The 23,196-nt window shown below is 36.1% G+C and overlaps 3 protein-coding genes and 1 long non-coding RNA gene across 4 annotated transcripts; 2 read left to right on the top strand and 2 right to left on the bottom strand.

Moving 5' to 3' along the window:
• The first annotated feature begins 6,414 nt into the window (after positions 1–6,414).
• On the top strand, positions 6,415–7,593 carry LOC121770824. The gene is made up of 4 exons (XR_006043866.1): positions 6,415–6,572; positions 6,718–6,773; positions 7,200–7,241; positions 7,337–7,593. It is a non-coding gene; the product is annotated as an uncharacterized LOC121770824 (long non-coding RNA).
• A 355-nt stretch (positions 7,594–7,948) lies between these two features.
• Positions 7,949–9,736, bottom strand: LOC121770823 (protein wings apart-like). Its single transcript, XM_042167597.1, has 2 exons — positions 9,385–9,736; positions 7,949–8,337 (listed from the first exon to the last, which is right to left on the bottom strand). Exons 1-2 carry the CDS (start codon positions 9,625–9,627, stop codon positions 8,155–8,157), a joined length of 426 nt encoding a protein of 141 aa, XP_042023531.1. The 5' UTR covers positions 9,628–9,736; the 3' UTR covers positions 7,949–8,154.
• A 3,149-nt stretch (positions 9,737–12,885) lies between these two features.
• LOC121771678 (60S ribosomal protein L37-3-like) lies at positions 12,886–13,848 on the top strand. Its single transcript, XM_042168519.1, has 4 exons — positions 12,886–12,947; positions 13,042–13,177; positions 13,432–13,533; positions 13,619–13,848. The coding sequence occupies exons 1-4, from the start codon at positions 12,945–12,947 to the stop codon at positions 13,663–13,665; spliced, it is 288 nt and encodes a 95-aa protein (XP_042024453.1). The 5' UTR covers positions 12,886–12,944; the 3' UTR covers positions 13,666–13,848.
• A 998-nt stretch (positions 13,849–14,846) lies between these two features.
• Positions 14,847–22,335, bottom strand: LOC121771677. The gene is made up of 15 exons (XM_042168518.1): positions 21,865–22,335; positions 20,628–21,024; positions 20,358–20,535; positions 20,110–20,249; positions 18,799–19,978; positions 18,605–18,705; positions 18,169–18,313; positions 17,889–17,957; positions 17,753–17,798; positions 17,312–17,679; positions 17,023–17,102; positions 16,790–16,925; positions 16,389–16,581; positions 16,198–16,280; positions 14,847–15,121 (listed from the first exon to the last, which is right to left on the bottom strand). Exons 1-15 carry the CDS (start codon positions 21,974–21,976, stop codon positions 14,993–14,995), a joined length of 3,357 nt encoding a protein of 1,118 aa, XP_042024452.1. The 5' UTR covers positions 21,977–22,335; the 3' UTR covers positions 14,847–14,992.
• Positions 22,336–23,196: the final 861 nt, after the last annotated feature.

The raw sequence follows: 23,196 nt of genomic DNA, 5'->3' as shown, positions 1-23,196 counted from the left end.
ATAGGACAGCAGTACTGCACACATGTTGATCATTCGTCTTCTGGATAACCGAAGCGATGGTCTATATGATATATCGATTGTTGTAATGTACCCTATATGGGTAATATATGACAGTTGCATTGCATAGGCCATATGGAAGATTACAGTGTCCGATTCGGACTTACATGATAAACGCCCTCATAGGGCTACAGATAGTGTCCGTGTACCCGTGTTCATCACTAAGCATAACTTGGGGGCTGAATGTGACTTTCTATTTTTGAAATAATATGGTTGTGCTTTGAATTCTTTAAATTGTTATGTTTCTTATAGTATAATTATGTTGACGAAGGAAAGTGACTGCTGACAGGATCCTTTGTTTATATCATGTTGTTGTACAGGATGAATGTATTGGTTATTTGCAAGTGATATATGTGATCTTAACTGATTCAAACTTTTAGTAATGATAATATTTGGTGATATTGTGTTGAGTTTGTATATTGATGCCGATGTAAATTGAATATGTGTTGTACGACATTCCAGGTAATAAAGTGTTTACTTGAGATAGTGATATGGATTGAAGTTTTAGAGATTTTATTCTGGAATGCGATTACACTACGAGCTTTTCGAAGCTCACCCCCCCTTTCTTCTCCCTCTTGCAGAGTATAGAAGCGAGTGAACTCGCTAGTTGGCAGCAGCACGTGTCAAGTCACCACCTCCCTTTTTGCTGGTACAGTCGTAGTTTACACGTGGCATGCTTAGATTATCTTTTGGTTGTAAGTAGTTGGTTACAAATGTAAGGTTATAACCTTCTTTTTGCTAGTGGAGTTGTATGTATGTCTATATAAACAGGTTAATGTTATTTTGTTATGTATAGTAGTAAATAGTTGTGTTATCAGGTTTAGTTTCTTTTATGATAGTATTGTATGTTGAGTGTTGCAAAATGGAAAAAAAAAAATAGGCAGGTTTTGTTTATCGATCGTACCGAAAGGTAACGTCACTTATTTGGTTAAAACTAACTGAGTAAGGGGTGTTACAGAATTAATGGATACAGAATAGTGATCTAGGGAAACCACTAATTAAATGCATAACTAGAGAAGACGAATTTAGTTCACTATAGGAAGGAGTGAACCAAAATGCATTTACAGTGAACTAAATCCTTCACGAAGTAAATATTTCACTATAATGGTGTTTTGGTTCACTCCTAGTGAACTAAATCACTCTTATAGTGAACTAAATCGTCTATATAGTGAACTAGATCATTTTGATCTAATGGCTGAGATTTGTCTCTAGTTATATACTTAATACGTATTAGTTATGCTTTGATCATCTCCCAATGGATACATATTTATAATTCTAATAGTCACACAAACATTATAAAAAAATACACACAAATAAATAAATAAATAATACTCCTACTCCATAATACTGATTGACAAAAGATATACTCCTTAATAAGTACAGTTAATTAACAGATCAATATTGTGATCTTAACATTTCTTAATTAATTAATTAAATAGATTAATTATATATTTATTTATGTTTGAAGAGAGGCATAAAATAGTCCATACAACAGCACAATAAAAGTACGACTAGGAAAAACATAAGCCTTTGAAAGTGGGCTTGCAGACTGTCATGTGTTGTGACACCATTTAATAAAATTATATAGAAATTATATAAACTAGCCAATAAAAGTATGGAAATGTTGGAAAGGACATGTATAGAAAAAAAATCAAAATACTTTTAATACATTTAAATTTTTATTTTTTAAAATATCTATAATTAAAATTTATTTAGCCTTTAAAAATGTGTCACTTAGCATAATTTGAGTAGTTCGTGAGTGCTCAGATCAATTATAATTCTATTTGAATATACTATATAGTTAAATTTCGCATGATACATTTACTTTCATGATTTTATAACATACTATATGATTGACCACATTTTTGTTTTTGTAATTTGGAAAATATGAATAAACACAACTTAGTTAGTTACATGCTTCTTCTTACTTTATTTCTTATCTTTTAGTTTATTATTTCTTTCTTACTTTATTTTCTCTTTTTATTTTTTATTTTTTTCTATCTCATACTTTATTCTCTCCATTTTAATTCAATATATATCATTTTCTTAAATTTCGTGCCTAAAAAAATCCATCATTTGTGATGTGACGGAGGAAGTACTATAATAGAAGTATAGAACTGCAATTATACCTTTTTATACCACTTATAAATACTATTTTCATTTTTTTGAACATACATATGAAAAAATGATGTATTGCATACTAACACGGATATCATTTTTTTCATAAACTTATGACTCAATGACTAGTATTGTGTCTGCATAGGTTAATTTATCTAATTATGTTAGTCCAAATATTAAGAAATTAAATTATTGCATTTCATTATTTTGTTGTTGAAAATCGACATCCAATAAAGTCGTCTATATCATACAAATAGAACAGACGCAGAAGTGCAAATCAGAAGCCACAACTATCAAAGTTGAGGTGGAAATGGAGACATCTTGTTTCTTCCTATTGATAAAGTTATACTCCATATGTAATAAGTACTTCATCTGTCCCACAAAAGTTGAGTCACTTCATTTTTTGTACTCGTTTTGAAAAAATCATAATAAATAGTTAGAATGGATAAATAGTAAAGTAAAATCGAGAATAACGTAGATAAGAGTCTTCTCGACATTGTTTTCAAATTTACTTTACTATTTACATACTTTAACTATTTATTACGATTTTTTCAAACGAGTGTACAGAATGAAGTGACTCAACTTTTATAGGACAGAGGGAGTATGAGTTTTAATGTGTACTTCTGTCCATAAATAAGAGTCTATGTTCATAATTTACCATAAATGATAAAAAAAAGCCCTGCACTACACCAACTCATTCCATTCACATATCATTTCAAACTAATACTCCCTCTGTCCTAAAGAATTAGATGACCCCTTCCTTGGGCGACACGTGAATTTATGCGACTTTATTTTGTGTTTGAAGTGGAGAGAGTAAGAAAGAGAAAACAAAGTACAGAGAAATGTGTTTACATTTTTAGTAATGAGTCATCTTGGTTGGAACAAACCAAAAAGGAAAGTGGATTATCTTCAATTGATTAACTTTATCCCATCCATTTTTCTTAACATTTCTTAAAACATGTGTCGAAAAAAAATGAGACTCTTATTCATGAACGGATGAAGTAATTGGTAGAGTAAGAGACATAGAGGGTAAAGTAGTAGAAATAGTGTTACTGGATTGTTGAATTCACGTTTTTAGTAGTTCAACACTTTTTTTATTTAGACTTTATCTAATTTTGGAAGACGATCCAAAATGGAAAAACTAATTTATTTTTGGGAACGGACGAAGTCGTAGAGAGAAAATTATTATTCTCATTGTCATTTCGTACATTTGGTTACTAAAAATGAGATAATATTAAAATTTTTATACCTCTCATTTGGAAAAAATAGTAAATTCATTATTTTGGTTGATCAATTGATAGTTAATTATTAATATATTACAATTAGTAGACGATTGTGTTGAATCATATTATAATGTTCTAATATTGATTATATTAAATTGATAAAAGTACGATAAAAAATTATTTATCTCAAATATTAGCGATCCTTGTTTACTACTACTATTAGTATTAGCCTCAAAGTAATAAACTTATTTTCAACTCGATAATAATTTTCAAGAAAATGAGTTTACTTCTTGTCCCATTTTGAATATACAAAATAATTACAAGAAAATGAGTCTACCAGGAAGTTCTCAAAAAAATAACTAGAAAATGAAACAAAAAATTCTCACGTACAAGAAGTTGATGTTCAACAAACCGGTCCAAGTTGAGGTTCCTCGGAAGAAGATCGCTGTAATAAAGCAGCGTCGTCATCGTCACCGCCGGCTGAGCCACCATGAACCCCACCGTTTTCGCCACCGATCCGGCCAGCCTCGCCGTTAAACGCTGCAAAAACTACACCAAAAATCCAACTTCAAAACCCATTTTTCCCTCACACACACAAAAGTACAATGAGAGACTTACCATTGATATTGATGAGATGAGCTAAAAAATCTTGAGAAATATATATATATATATATATATATATATATATATTTCTCAAGATTTTTTAGCTCATCTCATCAATATCATATATATATATATATATATATATAGTGTTAAATAATTGAGAAAAGTGGAATGCTTGAGTTAATGAAGTTTACACAAATATTTTGATGGGAAGTGTGTGAAGGAATTGAATGAGAATGAGTAGCAAGTGGTTTTGCATTGAATATATCGACGTTGTCAAGCTAAGTAGAAGAGAGGGAAAACACAAACGACATGTATATGGTTTTGCATTGTCTTACTATCCAAGAAATACATTTCTTTAACATCAAACTTCATTTTGGAATTTCTTGCTTGAGGGGTGAAGACATTGTTAATTAATTTTTCTTTTCTTGTTAAATTATGGGACATGTTCTTTGGCAATTGGCATGTAACGTATGAGTAAAACTTTAGTGGTTCGAATACATTGTTAGTGTTTGGCCAATCACAATTGCGAGAGTGAAAAGGCATAATAATATTTCTTGACATCCATCATTTAGGTGAGATTGATATTTCTTGAGATCCATCATTTTTCCCTTTTTTATAGGGAAAGAAAATATAACCTTTATTAATTTTTCCTTTATATTTTTTAAAGGGAAAGATATTTTAAACTTTATTTACACTAATATGTGGGCAATCATCACCCATCAAAAGGCCTACACAAAATATGGTATGGACTATGGAGTGTAGACCAAGTGGCCAAACAACTAAAATTTGAGCTTTTATTATGGAGTTAATAATTTGTATATCTATATACGTAACTAAACATGTGTAATAGATTTGTAACTTACAAACATTGTTACATTGTGAATACTCAATATTGATCAAGTGATTATCGCCAGGATGTGAGTTTGTAATTTGGTTAGTTATAGGATAAAAACAATATTTTTACTAGTAGTTTTTTTTATTTTAATAAAAATTAAGAGTGTGTGTAAAATTATTCAATAATTTATTAAAATAAAATTTGGGAACTATGAGGGTAAAAATTAAAGCCCAAACTAAATAATTATTCGGCCCAGCATGCTAGCCCAATTGTGACCAACCTTGTTAAACCCAGAATCAATCTTGCTTCAAGAAAATTTATTAATTAATCACTAATGCAATATGATTTGCAATGCCTAAACCTTCGCAGAAAAAAATGTTGAAGAAATAAAAATCATTAAAATCCCCAATTTTTTAGGGTAAACGTTCCTCATCACGAATTGTTGAAACAGAAAGCGGCGATGCCAACATTTGCCATGTAAAGAGAGAAACTGCTATAAATCAAAGTACTAAAGCAATTATAATTCTATTCATCTTTCACAGCGAATGTATGAATAGATCGATAATTGAAGAAGTGCTTAGCTCGAATTAGTCTGCGGTGAATCGGAGGAATTGAGATCTTGATCGGACTGCAGTATTATTCCGTCGGAGGGAACGAGGCGAGGAATCCACTCAACGATCGGGTAAGAAACGCCGATTGAATCGCTTATCAGTGAGTTGGTTTTCTCGCACATCCTTAAGGGCTGCTTGGTGAGAGGGCAGACCAGAATCTCCGCCAGTCTGGAGCTTATTCCGGTGGCGGCGCTCTTCAACAGCACTCCGCTCCGTCTTACCATTTTAGAAGGGTAGTGTTGGCGTTTGGTGATGTTTAGCCAATTTAAACATATGTAGTCGTAAAGTATTTCGCCAATAGCACTTTATCAATTTTTCCCCCTTTTTATGCATTTTTTATATCACCTTTAATTTTCTGTTAAGATTAAGACATCTTTTTAATTAATTTTATTGATATTATTATCAATATTGATAGGATAGTACGCCATTAATGGATTTAAGAGAGGTCCCAGTTACATTGAAAATAAAAGGTCAAATTGAAATTTATGCTAGCTTAATTAATAGTCACATTGGATAAAATTAAACTGATTTTGTTCTAGAGAACAAGATAAACAAAGAGCATGTTACAACATTCAATCCTACATTTAACATCACAAAAAATTACAAATGATAAGTCCAAACTTTAGCAATGACGGATTCAGGTGGAATTTGAGGATCGACTGACCTTATTAGCAGTCTATGAAGGCCGTGAAGCTCTATCAAATTTAGTTTTTAGAGTTATTGCAGTGTGTCATCTCCGCCCTAATCCGAAGGTTCACTTCCTTATTTGTTTGGCTTCTATTGTCATGTGTGACCACCGCACCCCTTCAATCTTATGAGTCCATTCGCTGAAATGTTGACTTCTTTCTTCATTCAACATTCATTGCTAGTGCGATCGCCTCCATCCCACAAGTTCTGTTAGTTGTAAAGGAGGGCAGATAATATTCCCACCTGTATGGCACTCAATATTCGATTATGGGAACGTTGGAGGGCGAAACTGTAATTCCACCGGAATTTAGGGGCCTATTTAACCAATGATTACTGAAATATATTCCGAGGAATTTGGTTAGGGCATCGTATTGATCACTTTTATTTCACAGCGAGACCCTAACAAATACAATTCAATCATGTCAACCAAGCAAGGTAAATTGTTCATCGAATTACACAATATTATCTTGCATATGAGATCATATACATAATCGTTTTATTATCAGTATTGTTATTAAAGAACACAATTATGTTTTTCCTGATTTTTATGATGCCTTTTGCTTTTGTTGCCCTGCATCAGGAGGAAAAGCCAAGCCTTTGAAGCAACCTAAGGCTGACAAGAAAGAGTACGACGAGGTATTGTTTCTTAAGGCAATTGTGTTATATTTTGGAATATTCTTTTTTTTTGGTGATCAACTCATTTTCTATTATGTTTGATGTGAATTTTTATATTGGATTTAGGGGTGTCGGCGGCATCTTAGGTAGTAAAAGTTGTGCTATGAATCGTGTATATTTTCTGAGATATTTGTGATTGGTGTAAATTGTTGAGATTAAACTTCATAGTCACGAAAGAATTGATTTTGGAACTAATTTTCTGGCATCGTTGTCTTGTTTTTTCGTTCTTGATGTATAGAGATGCATATGAAACTCCAAATTGTAGATGTAATGGTGTTTATGAGATGTAATACCTTTTGTCTTCAAGATACCCTAATGCACTTGTCAACTAATGATATTGGAATGAACATGATGCCTTTTTTCTCATATTGTATTTTGATTTTGCAGACTGACAAGGCTAATATTCAAAAGAAGAAAGAAGAAGAGAAGGTAAAGTATCTTATCCACACAATATAATCTTGGACATGATCTATGATCTCTCCCATCCTCACTTATAATAGTCACAATTTTTATGTTCTTGCCAGGCTCTGAAGGAGCTTAAGGCAAAGGCCCAGCAAAAGGGGGCATTTGGCGGTTCTGGTCTGAAAAAAAGTGGCAAAAAATGATTCCAGAAGAATAGCTGGCTCATTGCTTGTCCTGTTTGTCATTTTCTTTGTAATGTAATTTAAACATTTTAGGTTGTTCCCACTAATGTTTATCAGTATCGAGCCGTGAAGGGTGTGTGGGTGTAAGATTGTATGTTCAACAATTGAATCTATGAAATGGCTTATGTCTAAATGTATGAATCCCTGTTTTCTTTCTGAGTTTATTGAGTAGTAGTTTCTCATGAATCAGTTGTATTTTGCGAGTCAGGCTCCTAATTTCTGTTGAATAGTTCTGTATGAGTTATTATTGTCAAAATCTATCCTAAGTTGAATTAATAAGGTACTCTGCTCCAATGAGCTCTTAGAAATTGGGAAAGTCTAGGTTCAGAAAATGCTGGTTCTTACTAGTTCCTCAATTGCTTTGATCACTTCACTTGCACAGACACAATTGGTCAACACTGAAAGAGGCTGACTCTATTTGTATGGATTGAGTTGCTCTAACAGCACTCAACACTCCCTCCTTAATTCTAGTACCCAAAAGTAGTGTGCCACTTTTAGTGGAGAGGAGGTAGTAGTTACTATTATTCAAGATGAATTTAGGTTTAGAAGAGATATATTGCCTACAAGTATATCTAGATCCTTGCAGAAAACTCATCTAGTACAAAGTCATTTGGAACACAAAAAACTGAGATGGTCTAGCCCAACCAGTTGCTCCAAGTGAAGCCACATCCAAGATTTCATGTAACGGCCTACGGGCACTACTGGTCTGGCTTGTCAGGATCCTCCTTCTCAGGGTCTTCCTCCTCTTCTTCCTTTTTCTCTTCATCCTCTTCTTCATCTTCCTCAGGATCAGCCGGCATGGGTGGTGGTAATGGAGTCTTCATAGGGCTGAACTGTGGGAAAATGTCAGGTCTCCTTCCAGGCTTTGGCCTATCCCACTCCTGAATTGTTACAACAATTTAACCTCAGATAAACAGCCAAATAAGATAATACTCCTACTTACTAATAAGCAATGAAAGTTTTATTGTGATGCAATTGTCAACCCTCAACGTGCATTTGATGAATTGAATACATAAAATCAGATGTCATAATAAAGCAATGGCTGAAACATAGTATCAGAGTGCCACCAAATCCAGTGCTCACTACTTGTAGAGTTCAAACGACAATCTCAACTAATAGCTCCCATTTCATGCTATCCATGGCATCATTTTATAGAACTTCAAAATTTAGGCAATAAAGTGATCACTCCACTTGGTACGAGGTCAGTAGATTGGTTCTAGTGAAATAACTCAACAGCGATTATCTGGCCATAATTTATGTGAAAGATTGCATTACATATTTTTAAAATGGTAGTATTAAAGTGAAACTAAATGAACAGATGATCATCCATCTGATCTTAAGGCCATGTGAAGTTCTTCAACATTCACTAGAATTCAGCAAAATTTCTAGATCCGCATATAAGGAGGTGCGACATGCCACATAGATATAACCCATTTATCTTTCAAAATTAAATTCTTAATAATACTACTTCAAACCAATATTGACAAACACCAAATTCTGGTTCCCACCACAGTATGAGTTAAACATTTCCTTCATTACCAGTCACCAAGTTCCAAGCTAAAGCTATTTGCTTCAATTTATATTGACATTCACAGCATCTCAGTTCAACTAACAAGTTATGGCGAAGATTGAAATTAATTGTAATTGTTCATAAACTCCAGCATATTAGGCTTTCACAGAACATCGAGTTCAAGTTCTTCAATTTAACCTTACTCACACCTAAAAAAGTAAGGATATATGTAAGACAAACATATTAGTCTGCACACGAAGAGATGTATAGCTAATTAAATATCTACAATTTCACAGCAGAAGCGAGAATCGAAATTAAATAAAAGTGGGGCACACGCACAAAAACGACACACGATAAAAGTGTTCGATGAAAGTTCACAAGTAAAAGAGGGCGGAGATAGAGAGAGAGACAAACTAACGATGGGGAAATCGAGAGGCGAACGGCGAGTCATCTTCTCTTCTTCGGGAGCCATACCCACAATCAACGATCTCCGGTGGCCACGCGCCACGATTGAGCTGCGGAAACTCGGGAACGATGGCAGCGGAGAAAGGGTTTTTCTAATTGAAGAAGAGGCCGTAAATAATGTCGACGAGGTTGAAGCTACCAACTCCGCTTTGGGAGTAGAAGGTGGTAGACAGAGGGATAAGGATGAGTACGCCATCGGCGGCGGCGCGTGCAGATGGGGAGGTGTACTTTACCTTGTATTCCCGATGCTCACCGATTATCCACTCGCCCAACTGCTGGAGAGAGATTTGGGATAGAGAGAGAGGAGAGAGCCAAAACCAGTCAAATATGAGCTGTTTCGGATAAGGGCCGGGCCCTGTTTCAGACATGGCCGAGCCCAAATTTGTAGACCCTGAGTTGAATGGGTTAAAAAAAGGCCCAAATGTATCGAATCCAAAATGTGTTGAGCCTAACAAGCCTCTTAAATATAGACAAAATGTGGAGTATTGGTATTTCTTCTCCAAAGCTCATTGAAAAAAATTTGGATGTGGAAAGAATGGCGGGAAAGCAACTATACTGTGACGGAGTTCCACCGAGCCTAGCAGAAATGTCGAAAAAACAGCTCTACGACATCATGTCTCAGATGAAGGTTCATTAAACTTTAAATAAACAACCATAATATTCCTTTTGCTCTTGAGAGGATGTGTTTGGATGTATGACGTTAATAAACTTTTCGAGTTGAAATTGTAAAGGAAAAGAAGATTGAGACGGATTTGTGGCGAGTAATTGGGAAAGAGATGTTGTGGCCGGAGTGGGCGGAACCGCTGGTGTTATGGCTGGATATCTGCTCAGCACGCTAATAATTTGGCAGCAGAATTCCACTAGAGAATCGGCTTTCACCATCTGCCGTAGCACCCTGCTTTTGTGTTACTTTTCTCTTTCTTCTTATATTTATTCTAGATCGTATGCTTAAATGAAGTGACCACATATTTATCGCATGAATATTTGATGGTGAAAGGGACAAGTTGGATTTTCTAGCTAGTGGTTATATGCAAACTACAAATTAACCTACAAAAACAAAACACAGATATTAAATGTCTTAAAAACGACATACACATTACCATATGCATCCCAAAATATTATGTTACCTAGAAAGCTTAGCTCCTTCACTTCCTGTTCAAAAGCCACATGACATACTCAGGTCTGACGGCTTCGGGTAGCCCCATGAAAAAATAGTGTCGGTGGGCCTTTTCGACAAGTAGCTCACAAACATCAAATCGGACATGCAATGAAAGGCCAGGTATATTGCTCACGATACCATAGATGATAGATCCCCTTCCTCACTTTGCTCAGATCAAACTCGTACCCTATTCGTGTGGCCAGCTTTTCTAGTATCGCATTCTTATCCTGATGCAGTTTCTTGAGCATGTCAAGTGGACCATCCATTCCATCTACAGCCTTGCGTTTCCTTCCAGTCTGTAGTGCTGTTTGAGTGGTTTTCAGACCGTGGAACACACTATCCTCAGCTGCCTGCCGTGCTGTTTGAGTTGTTTTTTCTCCCTGGCACACATTGTCCCCTGTTGCATCAGATGCGAACATGTTTTCTTGGGTTTTGTTATTATCAGCACCTGCACTGATCTTCCCAACATTTTCTTGAGCATATAGTTTGTTGACTGCTTCCTGAATGTCTTCCGCATTTGATCCATTGGCTTTATCCTTGCCAAAATTCTCTGGAAGAACATTCTCTTCAGCATATGGTTTGCTGACTGCTTCCTCAACGTCTTCAGCATTTGATCCCTTGGTTTTATCCTTGCCACAAATCTCTGGAAGAACATCCTCTTTAGCATATAGTATGTTGAATGCTTCCTCAATGTCTTCAACATTTGATCCGTTGGTTTTATACTTGTCACAAATCTCTGGAAGAACATTCTCTTGAGCATATAGTTTGTTGACTGTTTCCTTAACTTCTTCCGCATTTGATCCGTTGGTTTTATCCTTGCCAGCAATCCCTGGAAGAACATTCTCTCAAGGATATAGTTTGTTGAATGCTTCCTCAAGGACTTTCGCATTTGATCCATTGGTTTTAGCTTTGCCAAAAATCTCATTCCAGTCTTCCCAATAAGGCCAAGACTTAAAACGCATGAGCCTAGCATTGCCATCATTCTGCCAATAAGTAGTCTTTCATACATGAGGCAGTTCGTATATGAGGAGTCTTTCATACCTTAACGATTTTCTCCCACTGCATGTTATCACAGTGAATCATGTGGTTGCCTTTCAGGTTAAACCCACCACCACGTTGGCTCAGGATTGCTTTCAGAGACTTGTAATCCTTCTTCCAAACGTTTAGCTTCGATTGTATGTTGGGGTTTCCCCTCAGGTGCGTGCCTGGCAATTCCTTTCTTATGGCTCCCTCTAACATGATCAAGTAGCCCACTCTAAAGCCGGTGCTGCACGTCCATGTTGGTGCTAGTTCTTTGAGGGCTGCGAGGAGAGCCTTTCCTCTCTCACCAACCAACCCCTACGCGTCCCGTCATGTTTGGGCACCTTACCACAGAGAGCAAAATTGCTAGCTGGTACAAAATCATGAAGATATTTGGTATAAACAAAATGCCTTCGTGCGAAACAAATGAATTTTGCAACAGCACATCCATCATATGTTCGCTAACCTTGACTCTCTGAACTCATGCGAATCTGTGTTTAGAAGCTCTTATATCAGTTTTTGTATTAGAATGTTCCTAAACACCTCCCTGAAACACATAATATTGAATCAAGCAAGAAATATAGAGGTCCTAGCACACACTGATACACACAGAGAAATGCACTTCAACAAAATTCACCACAATGCTTGCAAAAATCAAAGTCCACAGAAAGTATAACTCAAAAATTATGATTTCCAGATGCGTAATCAACATTCCAATTTCATCATACATTGAACAATTTCATGTGTGCATTTTTTTAAAGCTTAAAAAACGATCGTAGAACAAACATACTGACCTGTTGCGCGTAGAGGCAAGTGAGATGCACTTACAGAATGATTCTGCATGAAATGATTACAGTTAAGAAGGATTCAAAAGGAGAAAAAAGGCGAGAACGATACCACATTGAAAAGGGCGGTGGAAATCAACCGACATTTGGTGATGGTGGCCGGCGGCTTCGACGGAGGGGACAAGGGTGATCAACGATCGGCTCCGCTAAACCTCTGGAGGCAGAAGAAGGAAACGTACGACGGTTTCACCTCGTTGGTTTTTTAATCGAGGGAATTATTTGTGTTTACAAATTTCAATGCCCGCGATTTTCAGTCTCAAAATTTTCAAGTTCCCGCGTTTTTATCATTAATTTTGTTTTTGTCAATATTAATTAATTAATACTGTATCAAAATGAGCCCAAACACTATATCAGCCCAAAGCCCACAACGAGGCCCATTTTGGAGATACATTCGCTGATCATATAAAAGCTAAGAGCGCCGCTTTCATTTCTTCTTCAACGACTCTCACGTCAGCCAGGAGCTAGGGTTTCTGCAACTTCACAGCAGCCATGGTAATTTCAACGCTCAACCTCTTATTCGCGTGTATAAAATCCGATTAGATCTGTGTCGACAGTAATAGTAATGTGCGTATGCTTCAATTTGTAGGGCAAGGGAACTGGGAGCTTTGGAAAGAGGAGGAACAAGACACACACACTGTGTGTGAGGTGCGGCCGCCGCAGCTTCCACCTCCAGAAGAGCCGCTGCTCGGCCTGTGCTTATCCTGCTGCTCGCAAGAGGACATGTATGTCTTTCACATATACATTTGTTATTCAATTTATTATTTAAATTCCGTGTTTCTCTTCCTGTGATCATGTTTTAGCCTTTTTCTGATCGCACTATAAAATTCTAGAGCAAATGATTAAGTGTAGTGTCAATTTTGCTGTTTAGTGGTTGAGCTCTGACTATTTGATTTAATTTCGTGGTTAAGTGTTTATAATTTTGTTTATATGATCCGATCAATTATCTGAGCGACTTCTGTTTGAAATTTAACTTTAGACAACTGGAGTGTGAAGGCCATTCGCCGAAAGACAACCGGCTCTGGTCGCATGAGGTATCTCCGCAATGTGCCTCGCAGATTCAAGACCAACTTCAGAGAAGGTTGCTTGCTTTTTTAATTCCTTCTACTTTTCCATTGCTCGGCTCGTTTAGCTTTAAATTTATGTGCAATATGTGATGTGTACAGGTACTGAAGCAGCGCCAAGGAAGAAGGCAGCTGCTGCATCTGCGTAATTCAGTGTACTTTCTTCCCTTGGTATTTTTATTGTACTCCAGAACAAATGAATTTTGAAAGCCGTTTTAAGGCAGTTTTGCCAATTGGAATTCTTAGTTTATTTCTACTTATGTTGATGTACTTTGTTTTGAATTTTGATACGGACATCTGAAAGTCTAATTTGCTTCAAGTATTTCATCTTATTTGTTGTATTCGCGCAATGAGATGGTGCTTAATTGGGCGCAAATATCGTACATTGGCTATTAGTATGAAGAAATTCTCAGCATTCTTAGTCAATTCTTGTTGAAGAAATGATTGTGCTAGAGTCGACGATCTTGTTAGTGGCACAGATTATATATAGGATTATTAATTGATCGAATATTGCATGAAGATTGTTTTCAAAACGCAAAAGATGGTTTATATTCTAGTAGATATGCTGAAGAACTCATTTGTTTATTTGGGTTGTGCTGAGTCGACGATCTTGTTTGTGGCACAGACGAATTCTTCAAGAATAAAATTTGGCATACAGTAATGTTTTGGAGGAATGATGCAAAGCAATTTTCCGGGAAATTGATCAGTGATCAAAGTTGTATTCTTTAACTTCCTTGTTGATAAACAATGACAGTATATAATATAAATGTATAGAAAGAAACTTTATGAATCCATTAAATATGCAAACAAAATATGAGTATATGATATATTCACAAAAATATAAATTTCAAGTACATACACCACACCAATGAGGAATGCTAAATTCCAATTAGAGATGTCCAAGTTTTTCGGTTCAGGCGGTTAACCGCGGAACCGGAACTGTGACTTTTTTCTTGAACTAGAACCGCCATATTTTGAATCGCGGGCCGGTTCCGGTTACAAATTTTACGAACCGAAACCGTGCCGGAACCGCCGGTTCTGGACTGTTCCAAACTGGAACCATGAAAAACCGTCGGAAAACCGTGAAATCTAGCTGAAATCGCGAAAAATCACCGGAAACCGACGGTTCGGAACCGTGAAAAACCGTAAAAAATCGTCGGAAAACCGGCAGTTCGAAACCGAAACCGAAACCGAAACCGGAACCGTGAAATAGCCTCACGGTTCGGTTCCGGTTCCACATTTCTCGAAACCGGAACCGCCGGTGTACGAACCGTGGGCATGTCTAATTCCAATTACTTAGCCCACTATTTAGCACTCTACTCTTACAAAATGGCTGCAAAATATGGTATTTGGTATTTTCTTTTCAATGGTGTATGAAACTAAAGATGTCGCTGTACACACTTACTCTGACAAGCTCAGGCAAAAATTCACTCTTTTCTTTATCACACTTCTTTAATCACTCGATCTATCCTAGCTCTATGTGGGTTTGCCGAACTTCTCTTTGTCATGATCCAATTCTCTGAAAACATGGTCAAGTTCTGGAAATGCAGATAAAAGCAGCAGCTCGAGAAGATCAAAAGCTAGCTGCTTCATACAAACAGATGACTGCAAGCACAGTGACATTGGTCTGTCAATTATGATTCTGGAGGATTGAGAATAACAAATAAAATAATGGCATCACTTGCTTATTCTTTTTCAGTCTTAATGCAATAAATGTGTAATCAAACCATTAACGACAGCTACATCAGTTTCAGATAGAAGGTACAAAGGCCACAAGAAATGTTTGGAAACACAGATTATTTATCACTAAAAATTTAGAAGAGAAATTGGGAATAGCAGTTTCGGGGATGTCTAAAATGTTTTGACTACAAATATATATTGCACACAATGTTTATCAATTGAAAAGAAAAGCAAAGAGACTAAAAACCATGCCCTACGAGACTATATTTTCTATCTTAAGATTTACATCAGAATATACAGAAAAGGATATGCTGCAATCAAGGGTTGGTTGATATGGTTGGATTAGTCACGTAGATGTCAATATAAGCAGAAATTTTATCAAGCTTTCAAGATCAAACTTGTATTTCTGTGTTTCCAAAGTCCATGCTCAACTCCAATCAATAATGTCAATATGATATTTCACATCAATATAAATTATTCATTGCTTAACACTAACTATGGGAAACAGATACACATATTAAATCTATAGTTACACCGAATGTATTGCTGACTTGAATTGGGGTGTAAGAACTTTAATTTCAATAGACGGGAACATTTCACCTATAGGACTAGCAGAAGAATCTGAAACACATCTAGAACATACGGATAATAAGTCAATTAATATTCAATGCTTCCAACTGATTTTGGTGCTTCCAAAGTACAAATCAATTATATAGTATTATACAGACGCTCCATAGAGCATAGGCCAGCATATTATGTTCAGACTTTGTGCTTGGCATTTAGGTAAGGAAGATACTAGATAGGCACACATTTGCAAGCATATTTATAAGAAAGTTCCACACATACAATTGGTATAGTAAACTGCATGATGAAATGCAGTTGCAGTGCAGTCATGATGCAAGAAGGATAATCTGTACTATTATGAAATATAAAGTACTGTTGTCAGTTTTTATGTGGATGCTATGAAATATAAAGTGCAGTCATGATGCAAGAAGGATAACCTGAATGAAATAGTAGAGATCTTTTGCACATTGCTCATATTCCTTACGTCCAACAAGGCCTACAATAGCTGCTGGAGCCTTGTCTGCAGGAAAAGACTCAACTCATTATTGTCTCCAAGAATGGTTGGTGAATAACTTTCACTCAATTCCATATGGCTATATGAGATAATTATTAAAATGGACAATTATACCAATCATCAATTCATAAACAAATTTGGCTCGCTGTTCAGCTTCCAGTTGTTGTATTTCCTCCAGAGTCAGGGTATCCCCCTTTTTAGGCGAAGAATAAGACGTGGGAGATTGGTCTCCAGAGGATGAGCTATCAGGAGGAGGTCGCTGCCTCCGAGGGTGCTTAGTTATGAATATTCCATCAGGCCATAGTATCTAGTTGTAACAGTTGCAAACGATAATATTATAATCCAATATTTCTTGGAGAAATAGGTCACAGCAAACACATGCATCATCAGAGAAGTGAGACCACATAATTCTCCAAAATACAGAGTTACTCATCAAGATTTGAAGTTCAAATTTGCTTGTAAGAATATAGGGAAGCCCACGGTATTAGTAAAATTGAATTGAGATTCCAAATTACCTGCTCCAATCGCCTGATTCCAGAAGCAACCACTGATCCCCTACGAAGATACTGTATTTTCTCAATCAACCAATCATCAAAAGCATCACCCATTCCCAATTGTAAAACTTGTTTAGCTACCCAGAACGCTTTTCTCCTGTAACCACGACCATAGCGCACAATTAATGATAGCCACGAGAGAGAGCTTAACCAGCCTTATATTGACTTGTCCATATGAATACAACATTCAATACCTGATCCATCCGCCGTCTTTAAGTTGTAAAATTACATCAACCAAATCAAATACAGGAACATTCAGATTTGGCGGCACCCACTGTTAGAAACAGGGAAGGGTAAAAACAAAAATGCGATTTTCAGCGAGAAAAAATGAAGGAGAAGCCCAATTATATTAAAATTAGTGAATATAGATTTGTTTGAATTTAAGATATCAAGCGTTATGCACCAACATAACAATCAGATGACACTATTCTGAAATTCGGATCCGATAAAAAAAATATGACAAGAAAGAAAAAAGAAAATGACCTCACTGGGAAGCATTGGATCAGTGGAATTATCAGCAGCAAGAGAATGTGATTTTTGATGGCCTCTATCTATGGTCCTTTCTGATTTACTGGATCGTTTTATGTTCTTTTGCTCTGAGTTCTCTGAGCCATTACTTGACTGATCAAAAGCCTTCTTAAATTCCTTTTCAGGCTTTTTTGGTGAAGATGAAACTTGACCTTTTCCTTTCAACCCTGATCCATCAGTAGCTTGGTCACCCTTGATTCGAGAAGTAGAATCTTGGTTTCCATGACTGAAACTTTCTTTTTTGGGTGATAATTGGTCATATACAGGCCCCACATTATCCCTGTAGTCCTTGATCTTTGGGCGTACTGTTTCATCAAGGTCAACTGAAGCAAAACAGTTGAAAACTATTAAAAAGGTTTATCAAGATGAAAGGAACTTTGCCATTCAGATATTCACCTGAGAGAGTATCAAGTATGGACAATGAATCTGAAAATATATACATCTGCAGTTCATGACAGAAAGCAAAGTGAGCCTAGTTAGTAACATGAGGTTTCTCACAAGTTGGAAAAATATAAAGTCTCATATTTTAAACCTGAGAATCAACACTAAGAAAATCCCAAACTTCAATCGAACACGAAATAGTTGGAAACTGCAGAAGTTTCTGCAAAACAGTTGAAAGAGAGAAAGCGAGACATGTAAATGAAAGTAAAATGCTAAATTGTAAAGCAAATAGAAAATATATCAATTTAAGTAAAGTAGAACCTTAAGATACTGGTCAAGCAATTTGCATCACTCTTGGATGACAAACACATCTAAGTAAAATGCTAAAGTATAAAGCACATAGAAATATATCAATTTAAGTAAAGTAGGACCTTAAGATACTGGTCAAGCAATTTGCATCGCTCTTGGATGACAAACACATCTAATCCAGTTGAGAGGAAATGCTTTGGTGGCAAATGGAGATTATATTCAGGGAACTCTTTCAGACGCCTATGTAACTCCACAAAGTGTTGATATCTGTCAGCATCAGAAAAAAAAATTAACCTTACTCAAACAAGAAGATCTTTTACCCAACCACCACCCACAACCTCTTATTTTGAATGTCATACAGAAAAAAATTACATCAACTACTCATCTATTTAAGTCTTATCCAAATCAGTATTTATTCAGATGACTGCATGAAAGGATGAACCCATACATTATGAAGCCAAATTATCCAAACACATGAAAAAAATCAAAAAACAACTATAAAACAAACATTTTGCAAGAACCAATATATTATAGATGGTCTAGAGGATACCAGGCTACCTTCTTTTGATAGACCAACTGTGACGGTTCATATCTGTAACAGAAATGCAATAAACAGCAAAGGTTTTGGATCCACTCTTTACAATATTGGCACCCAATACCTGCAAAGTAAATGAGTACGTAGCATCTTCAAGCATAGAACATGCAATCAAGCATAATTAAATACCAAAAAATGCAAGCTCGGATTGCAGTACCTCACATCTTAATTGAAAATAGGAATCAGCAATTAGTGAAGTTTTTGCCGAATTAGCTGCCAGACTTTGACTTTCAGGTAAAGAAGCATAGGACATAGATGATGAAGTTGTAGCTCCACTATTTATTCTACCAGATAGCTCTGCCTCAGAATCCTCGCTCGAGTCTCCAGGTTTGCCCGTCACTTTGTAGTGGTTCAACACATCCTGCCCTTCTCCTAATAGATAACTTGTTCGTTCCACCTCTTGCCAGACTTGCCCATTATGAGTACTAGATCGAGATCTTTTCTTTGCAGACTTTGTTCTATGTAGTGTGGAACGAAGTTGTCTGTTCTTAGTTTTTGTGCTCTTGTGCCTGTCAAAAGTTTCAAGAGGATGATGAATGTGGCTGAAATTTCTTTTATTTTTACCATCCCAAACTTTAACACCTGGAGAGTCAAGACCCATAACATTGTTCATATTATCATCCTCAGTATAACTACTGCTCCAGGATTCATCCTCATCAGAAGGCACACTTTCAAGATCTGCCTCTTCGCATAAGGATTCAGCATTCCCAGCCTCCAGCTTTCTATGAACTCCAGAGTCCAACAAATCATTCCCCATAGAATTTACTTTTGTGCCCATCTCCTTTTTCTTCTGCCTGGGAAGACCATTTGTTTGCATCACTGAATTAGATACCCCCACTGCACAGTTCCTCTGTGCAGAATCAGCCAATGTATCTGTTTCTTCCTTCCTTCTGTAGTCTCTTCCCTTTGTCCACATATTTTCAAAATGTTCTGGAGCCAGGGCCTGAGTTTTTCTTTGAGAAAACACGTCTAGGGCATTAGCCCATTCTCCCCCCGATAGTTCTCTTCGAAGGCCTCTGCCCTCACCATTATGAGTGTCTGGAAAAGAATTCCAAGAGCGAGTTGATCGTGGATCCATGTCAAGCAATGGATCCTTAGGAAGAAGTTCTCTGTTCATGGCATCTGATTCAGGACTATTGACCTCTTTGTTTTTTTCACCCTTCTTCAATTGGACCAGTTCAACACCCTTGGCAGAAGGATCTGCTATTTGTGAGCTAAGATCAGATGGAATCCTTACAGGTTCATTTATTCTAGACTCTGATGTTATGCTTGCCACCACACTTCCTTTTTCAACTTTTCTAGAAATGACAAAAGACTCAATTCTCTCATTAACAAACCTGCCATCAAAATATTGACACAGCACAAAGATGCCAAATTAGGTTGACCATTTAAAACAGAAAGAGTGCATGTTCAGCATAAAGGGGGGGGGGAGAGGATGTTAAGAAATTAAAAAGAACAGAGTTCTTACCTGGGATTAGCAAGATTCAGAACTGGCCTTATTACAACACAAGCAAGGAGTTCTCTGACTATATAGCGGAACAAAGAGCAACTCAGATCCTCTGGCTTAAATGTAAGTACAATAAGGCCATCCATAACATGCTGAAGAACCTGTTTACTCCAAAATTATTTAAAAAACATTGTCAAGTAGGGGAAGCAAGCAACTATTTTCTGACTATTGTTGCTAATCTGCAAGGAATATGCCAAAAGAGTGACAACCTTATGCTCAGATTCAGCAGAAAATAAAATGGGATGCAGTTTGTTCTCAGCAGCCAGAAGAGACTTCAATTCTATATCTTGCTCTTCAACGGTCAAGAACCTTGATTGATGTCTCTCAATCTTTGTTTTTGTTGCACGAAAGAGCACCAACCTGCGACATACGATTTTGATAATATCCCTGCAAAATGCAAGCAAATACTTGTCTAAAATGTCAATCAAACACTACATCGAGGAGAAGAAATTGGTTAGTAAAATATTGGAGAACTGTACCTTGTTAAAAGATCTATTAAATTAATATTTCTCATGCGATTTGAAATTACTCCAAGCACGCCATTCATGATCAGTATGATCTCTTCTGGACCCTGTCTATCTGGTGTTATGCGGGAATACCACAGATCTGTCACCCACTCAGAGACAATATGTCTAGTGAATTGGTCAATTGCATCTTCAACAACAGGAGAGTTCACATTATGCTTCCAGTCAGACCTTTCAGCCTCAACTCTGAGGCCCTTCAGCAAATTTTTATTAGAATAATTGTTTGTTGATGTTTGTTTGCTTTTGTAAGTTGCAGATTTCCTCCTTGTATCAATATCCAATAATAGATAGCGAAGTGTGATAATTAGCAAGAGAGATGCAGGCAAGTTGACTAGAACTGAAGAACTTGTTACTGCAATAGGAAAAGGAATTAATTGCTAAACACTGTGGACAGGAAATTAGAAACTTGCAACTGTCATTAAAAAAAGATCCAAGAAAATTATCATTGTGATAAAAAAAAAACCTCTAGTTCTCACTTGGTGCTGTTCTTCAAAATGCTACTTACACGCAAATGCCAATGGAACACGCATAGCTCCAAATAAAAACTCCAATTTCATTTTTCATCTTTATTTTGTCCTATAAAGGCGCATCTTATGTGCTAATAATCATGTAAATTGATATGTGGTAATAAATTGGAAACTTGTCATGATTGATAAGGTTGTTGAGGAACTTATCACTCTGATTGAAACACTCTTATCCTTACTTTCTGCTGTTTGTAGACATGATAACCGCATGCAAGGAGAAAGATATAGAACCAATCAATGTGGACAATTTTTCTTCACAATCTGAAGCCAAACCAGTACCATCTGAGCAGTCATTCTCAAATTTAACTAGCAGCTACAAAATAATCAACAAATTTTATATAAAAGCAGAATGTCCTCATTATAAAGTTGAGATATTGCTTCAATTTAACTTCAGTTCCTGTTGCAAATAGCTCCACGAATCCCAAAATCTCAAACTCTTATAGCTTCACCTCCAACTATTTTAAACAGAGTAATCATCAATTTGCTTATCTTAATCAACAAATCTGGTTGAGGAAAATAGAAAACTAAAAGCACAAATCCTATCAAGAATCACAAAATAACCAGACAGAACTCTCCTATAAACAGTCTAACATGATAGTGATAGCAAATAAGTTACTCTGACAAGGAAAAAATAAGAAGGGGATGAATAATCAATCACAATCACTTACATGACATGAGGTAAGACAATCCAACAACGCTTACGATCAGAAAAACAGTCCGCTTCTTAGCTTCCTCGGCTAGGTCGCGAATACTCGTGCTTTTTACCGCGCTGCTGCTCATTTTGCCAACTCCAATCCTCACTTACTGCCACTTTTCAAACCTCAAACACTCGTCTAAAATGCGATCAACATAAACCACAAAAATCAAGGATTTTCAAAAAGTTTATAATCTCTGCAATCGGATTCTCCAACATTCTTCACGCGATCACTCCAACAAATCACTCAAAAATTAATCTCAGATCGAGCGGAACGAGGAATTGGATGCGAGCACGCACGCCATTTAGTAATGAATCCACTCCAAGCTCGCATAACATTAGGTTTTCAGTGTATGACGACTGAATGCGGTGTATTTACAACGGAGAATATGCTATGAATCCCCAAATCCGGCGGTAAGTTTGTTTTTGGGGTTTAATCAATCTAATCAACTGTCCACGTTTGGATTAGAATTTTGTTACGAGGTTATTCGATTCGAGGATAGTACGACTTTACCCCTAGCCAATCAGTTTTCCAATCCAGTATTTGAATTTCTACTCATATTTTAACATATGATACATATTCATATTTGTTAGAAAGAAATCAGGATCTTCATAAAAATGAAGGAAAATCAGAGAATTGATTTTTGCTTAGAATATATTCCCTAATTATAGATTATATAGCATTCTCTAGCCTACATAAGGCATGTAAATTCTCCCTAAAAATAACTATGGATCCATTTATCAATATTCATTGTTCTATCTTTTCCAAACAATGTAAAACCATTCACTTGTCGTCATTTATTTTCTTTTATTTTGCGTTTCTAGAGGTGGAGAAAATAAAGTTAGAAAATAGTACTACTAGTCTAGTAAAATAGAATGAGTGAATTTCCAATTTTAAAAGGATGTCACTTTGAGTTGAGAATCCAAAAAATATAACATAAGTATCATTTTAATTGAGATAAAAGGCGTACAAATTTATTATGACATGGTCTTTGATTTTGATACTACCATATTTTACAAACTACACGAGTTTTAAGTATGATTAGTAAAAAAAAGGGATTCAAATAGTGTTAGTTCAAAGTTAGACTCATATCATTACTTCATTAGTATTTTTTAAGTTATAGGGTATTTAGGGTAATGTGGTGTGAAAAAAATTATGGGCCTTAGGGATATAAATTGTGCAAATAAGAAAAGTTGTGTAGATAATATGTTGTGGAAAAGTTTTTTTTAAAATAAAAAATGAATTAATTTTGGTAAGATGAAAAAAAATACATTAAAGGAGTATATTTATTTATCTAAAGAAGAG

This window comes from Salvia splendens, chromosome 16 (assembly GCF_004379255.2).
Source record: "Salvia splendens isolate huo1 chromosome 16, SspV2, whole genome shotgun sequence".
NCBI classification, from domain to species: domain Eukaryota; kingdom Viridiplantae; phylum Streptophyta; class Magnoliopsida; order Lamiales; family Lamiaceae; genus Salvia; species Salvia splendens.
Note: the sequence above shows the minus strand (reverse complement) of the source record. Positions and strands in the feature narration are given on the sequence as shown.

Coding starts and splice junctions, on each gene's coding strand:
- LOC121770823 (XM_042167597.1), bottom strand. CDS start 9,627: ATGGCGTACTCATCCTTATCCCTCTGTCTACCACCTTCTACTCCCAAA. Junction 8,338..9,384: donor CGCCTCTCGATTTCCCCATC/GTTAGTTTGTCT, acceptor GTAACAATTCAG/GAGTGGGATAGGCCAAAGCC.
- LOC121771678 (XM_042168519.1), top strand. Junction 13,178..13,431: donor TGCTGCTCGCAAGAGGACAT/GTATGTCTTTCA, acceptor ATTTAACTTTAG/ACAACTGGAGTGTGAAGGCC. Junction 13,534..13,618: donor CAAGACCAACTTCAGAGAAG/GTTGCTTGCTTT, acceptor TGATGTGTACAG/GTACTGAAGCAGCGCCAAGG.
- LOC121771677 (XM_042168518.1), bottom strand. CDS start 21,976: ATGAGCAGCAGCGCGGTAAAAAGCACGAGTATTCGCGACCTAGCCGAG. Junction 20,250..20,357: donor CTGCTGAATCTGAGCATAAG/GTTGTCACTCTT, acceptor TGGAGTAAACAG/GTTCTTCAGCATGTTATGGA. Junction 17,958..18,168: donor TGCTTGACCAGTATCTTAAG/GTCCTACTTTAC, acceptor ACTGTTTTGCAG/AAACTTCTGCAGTTTCCAAC.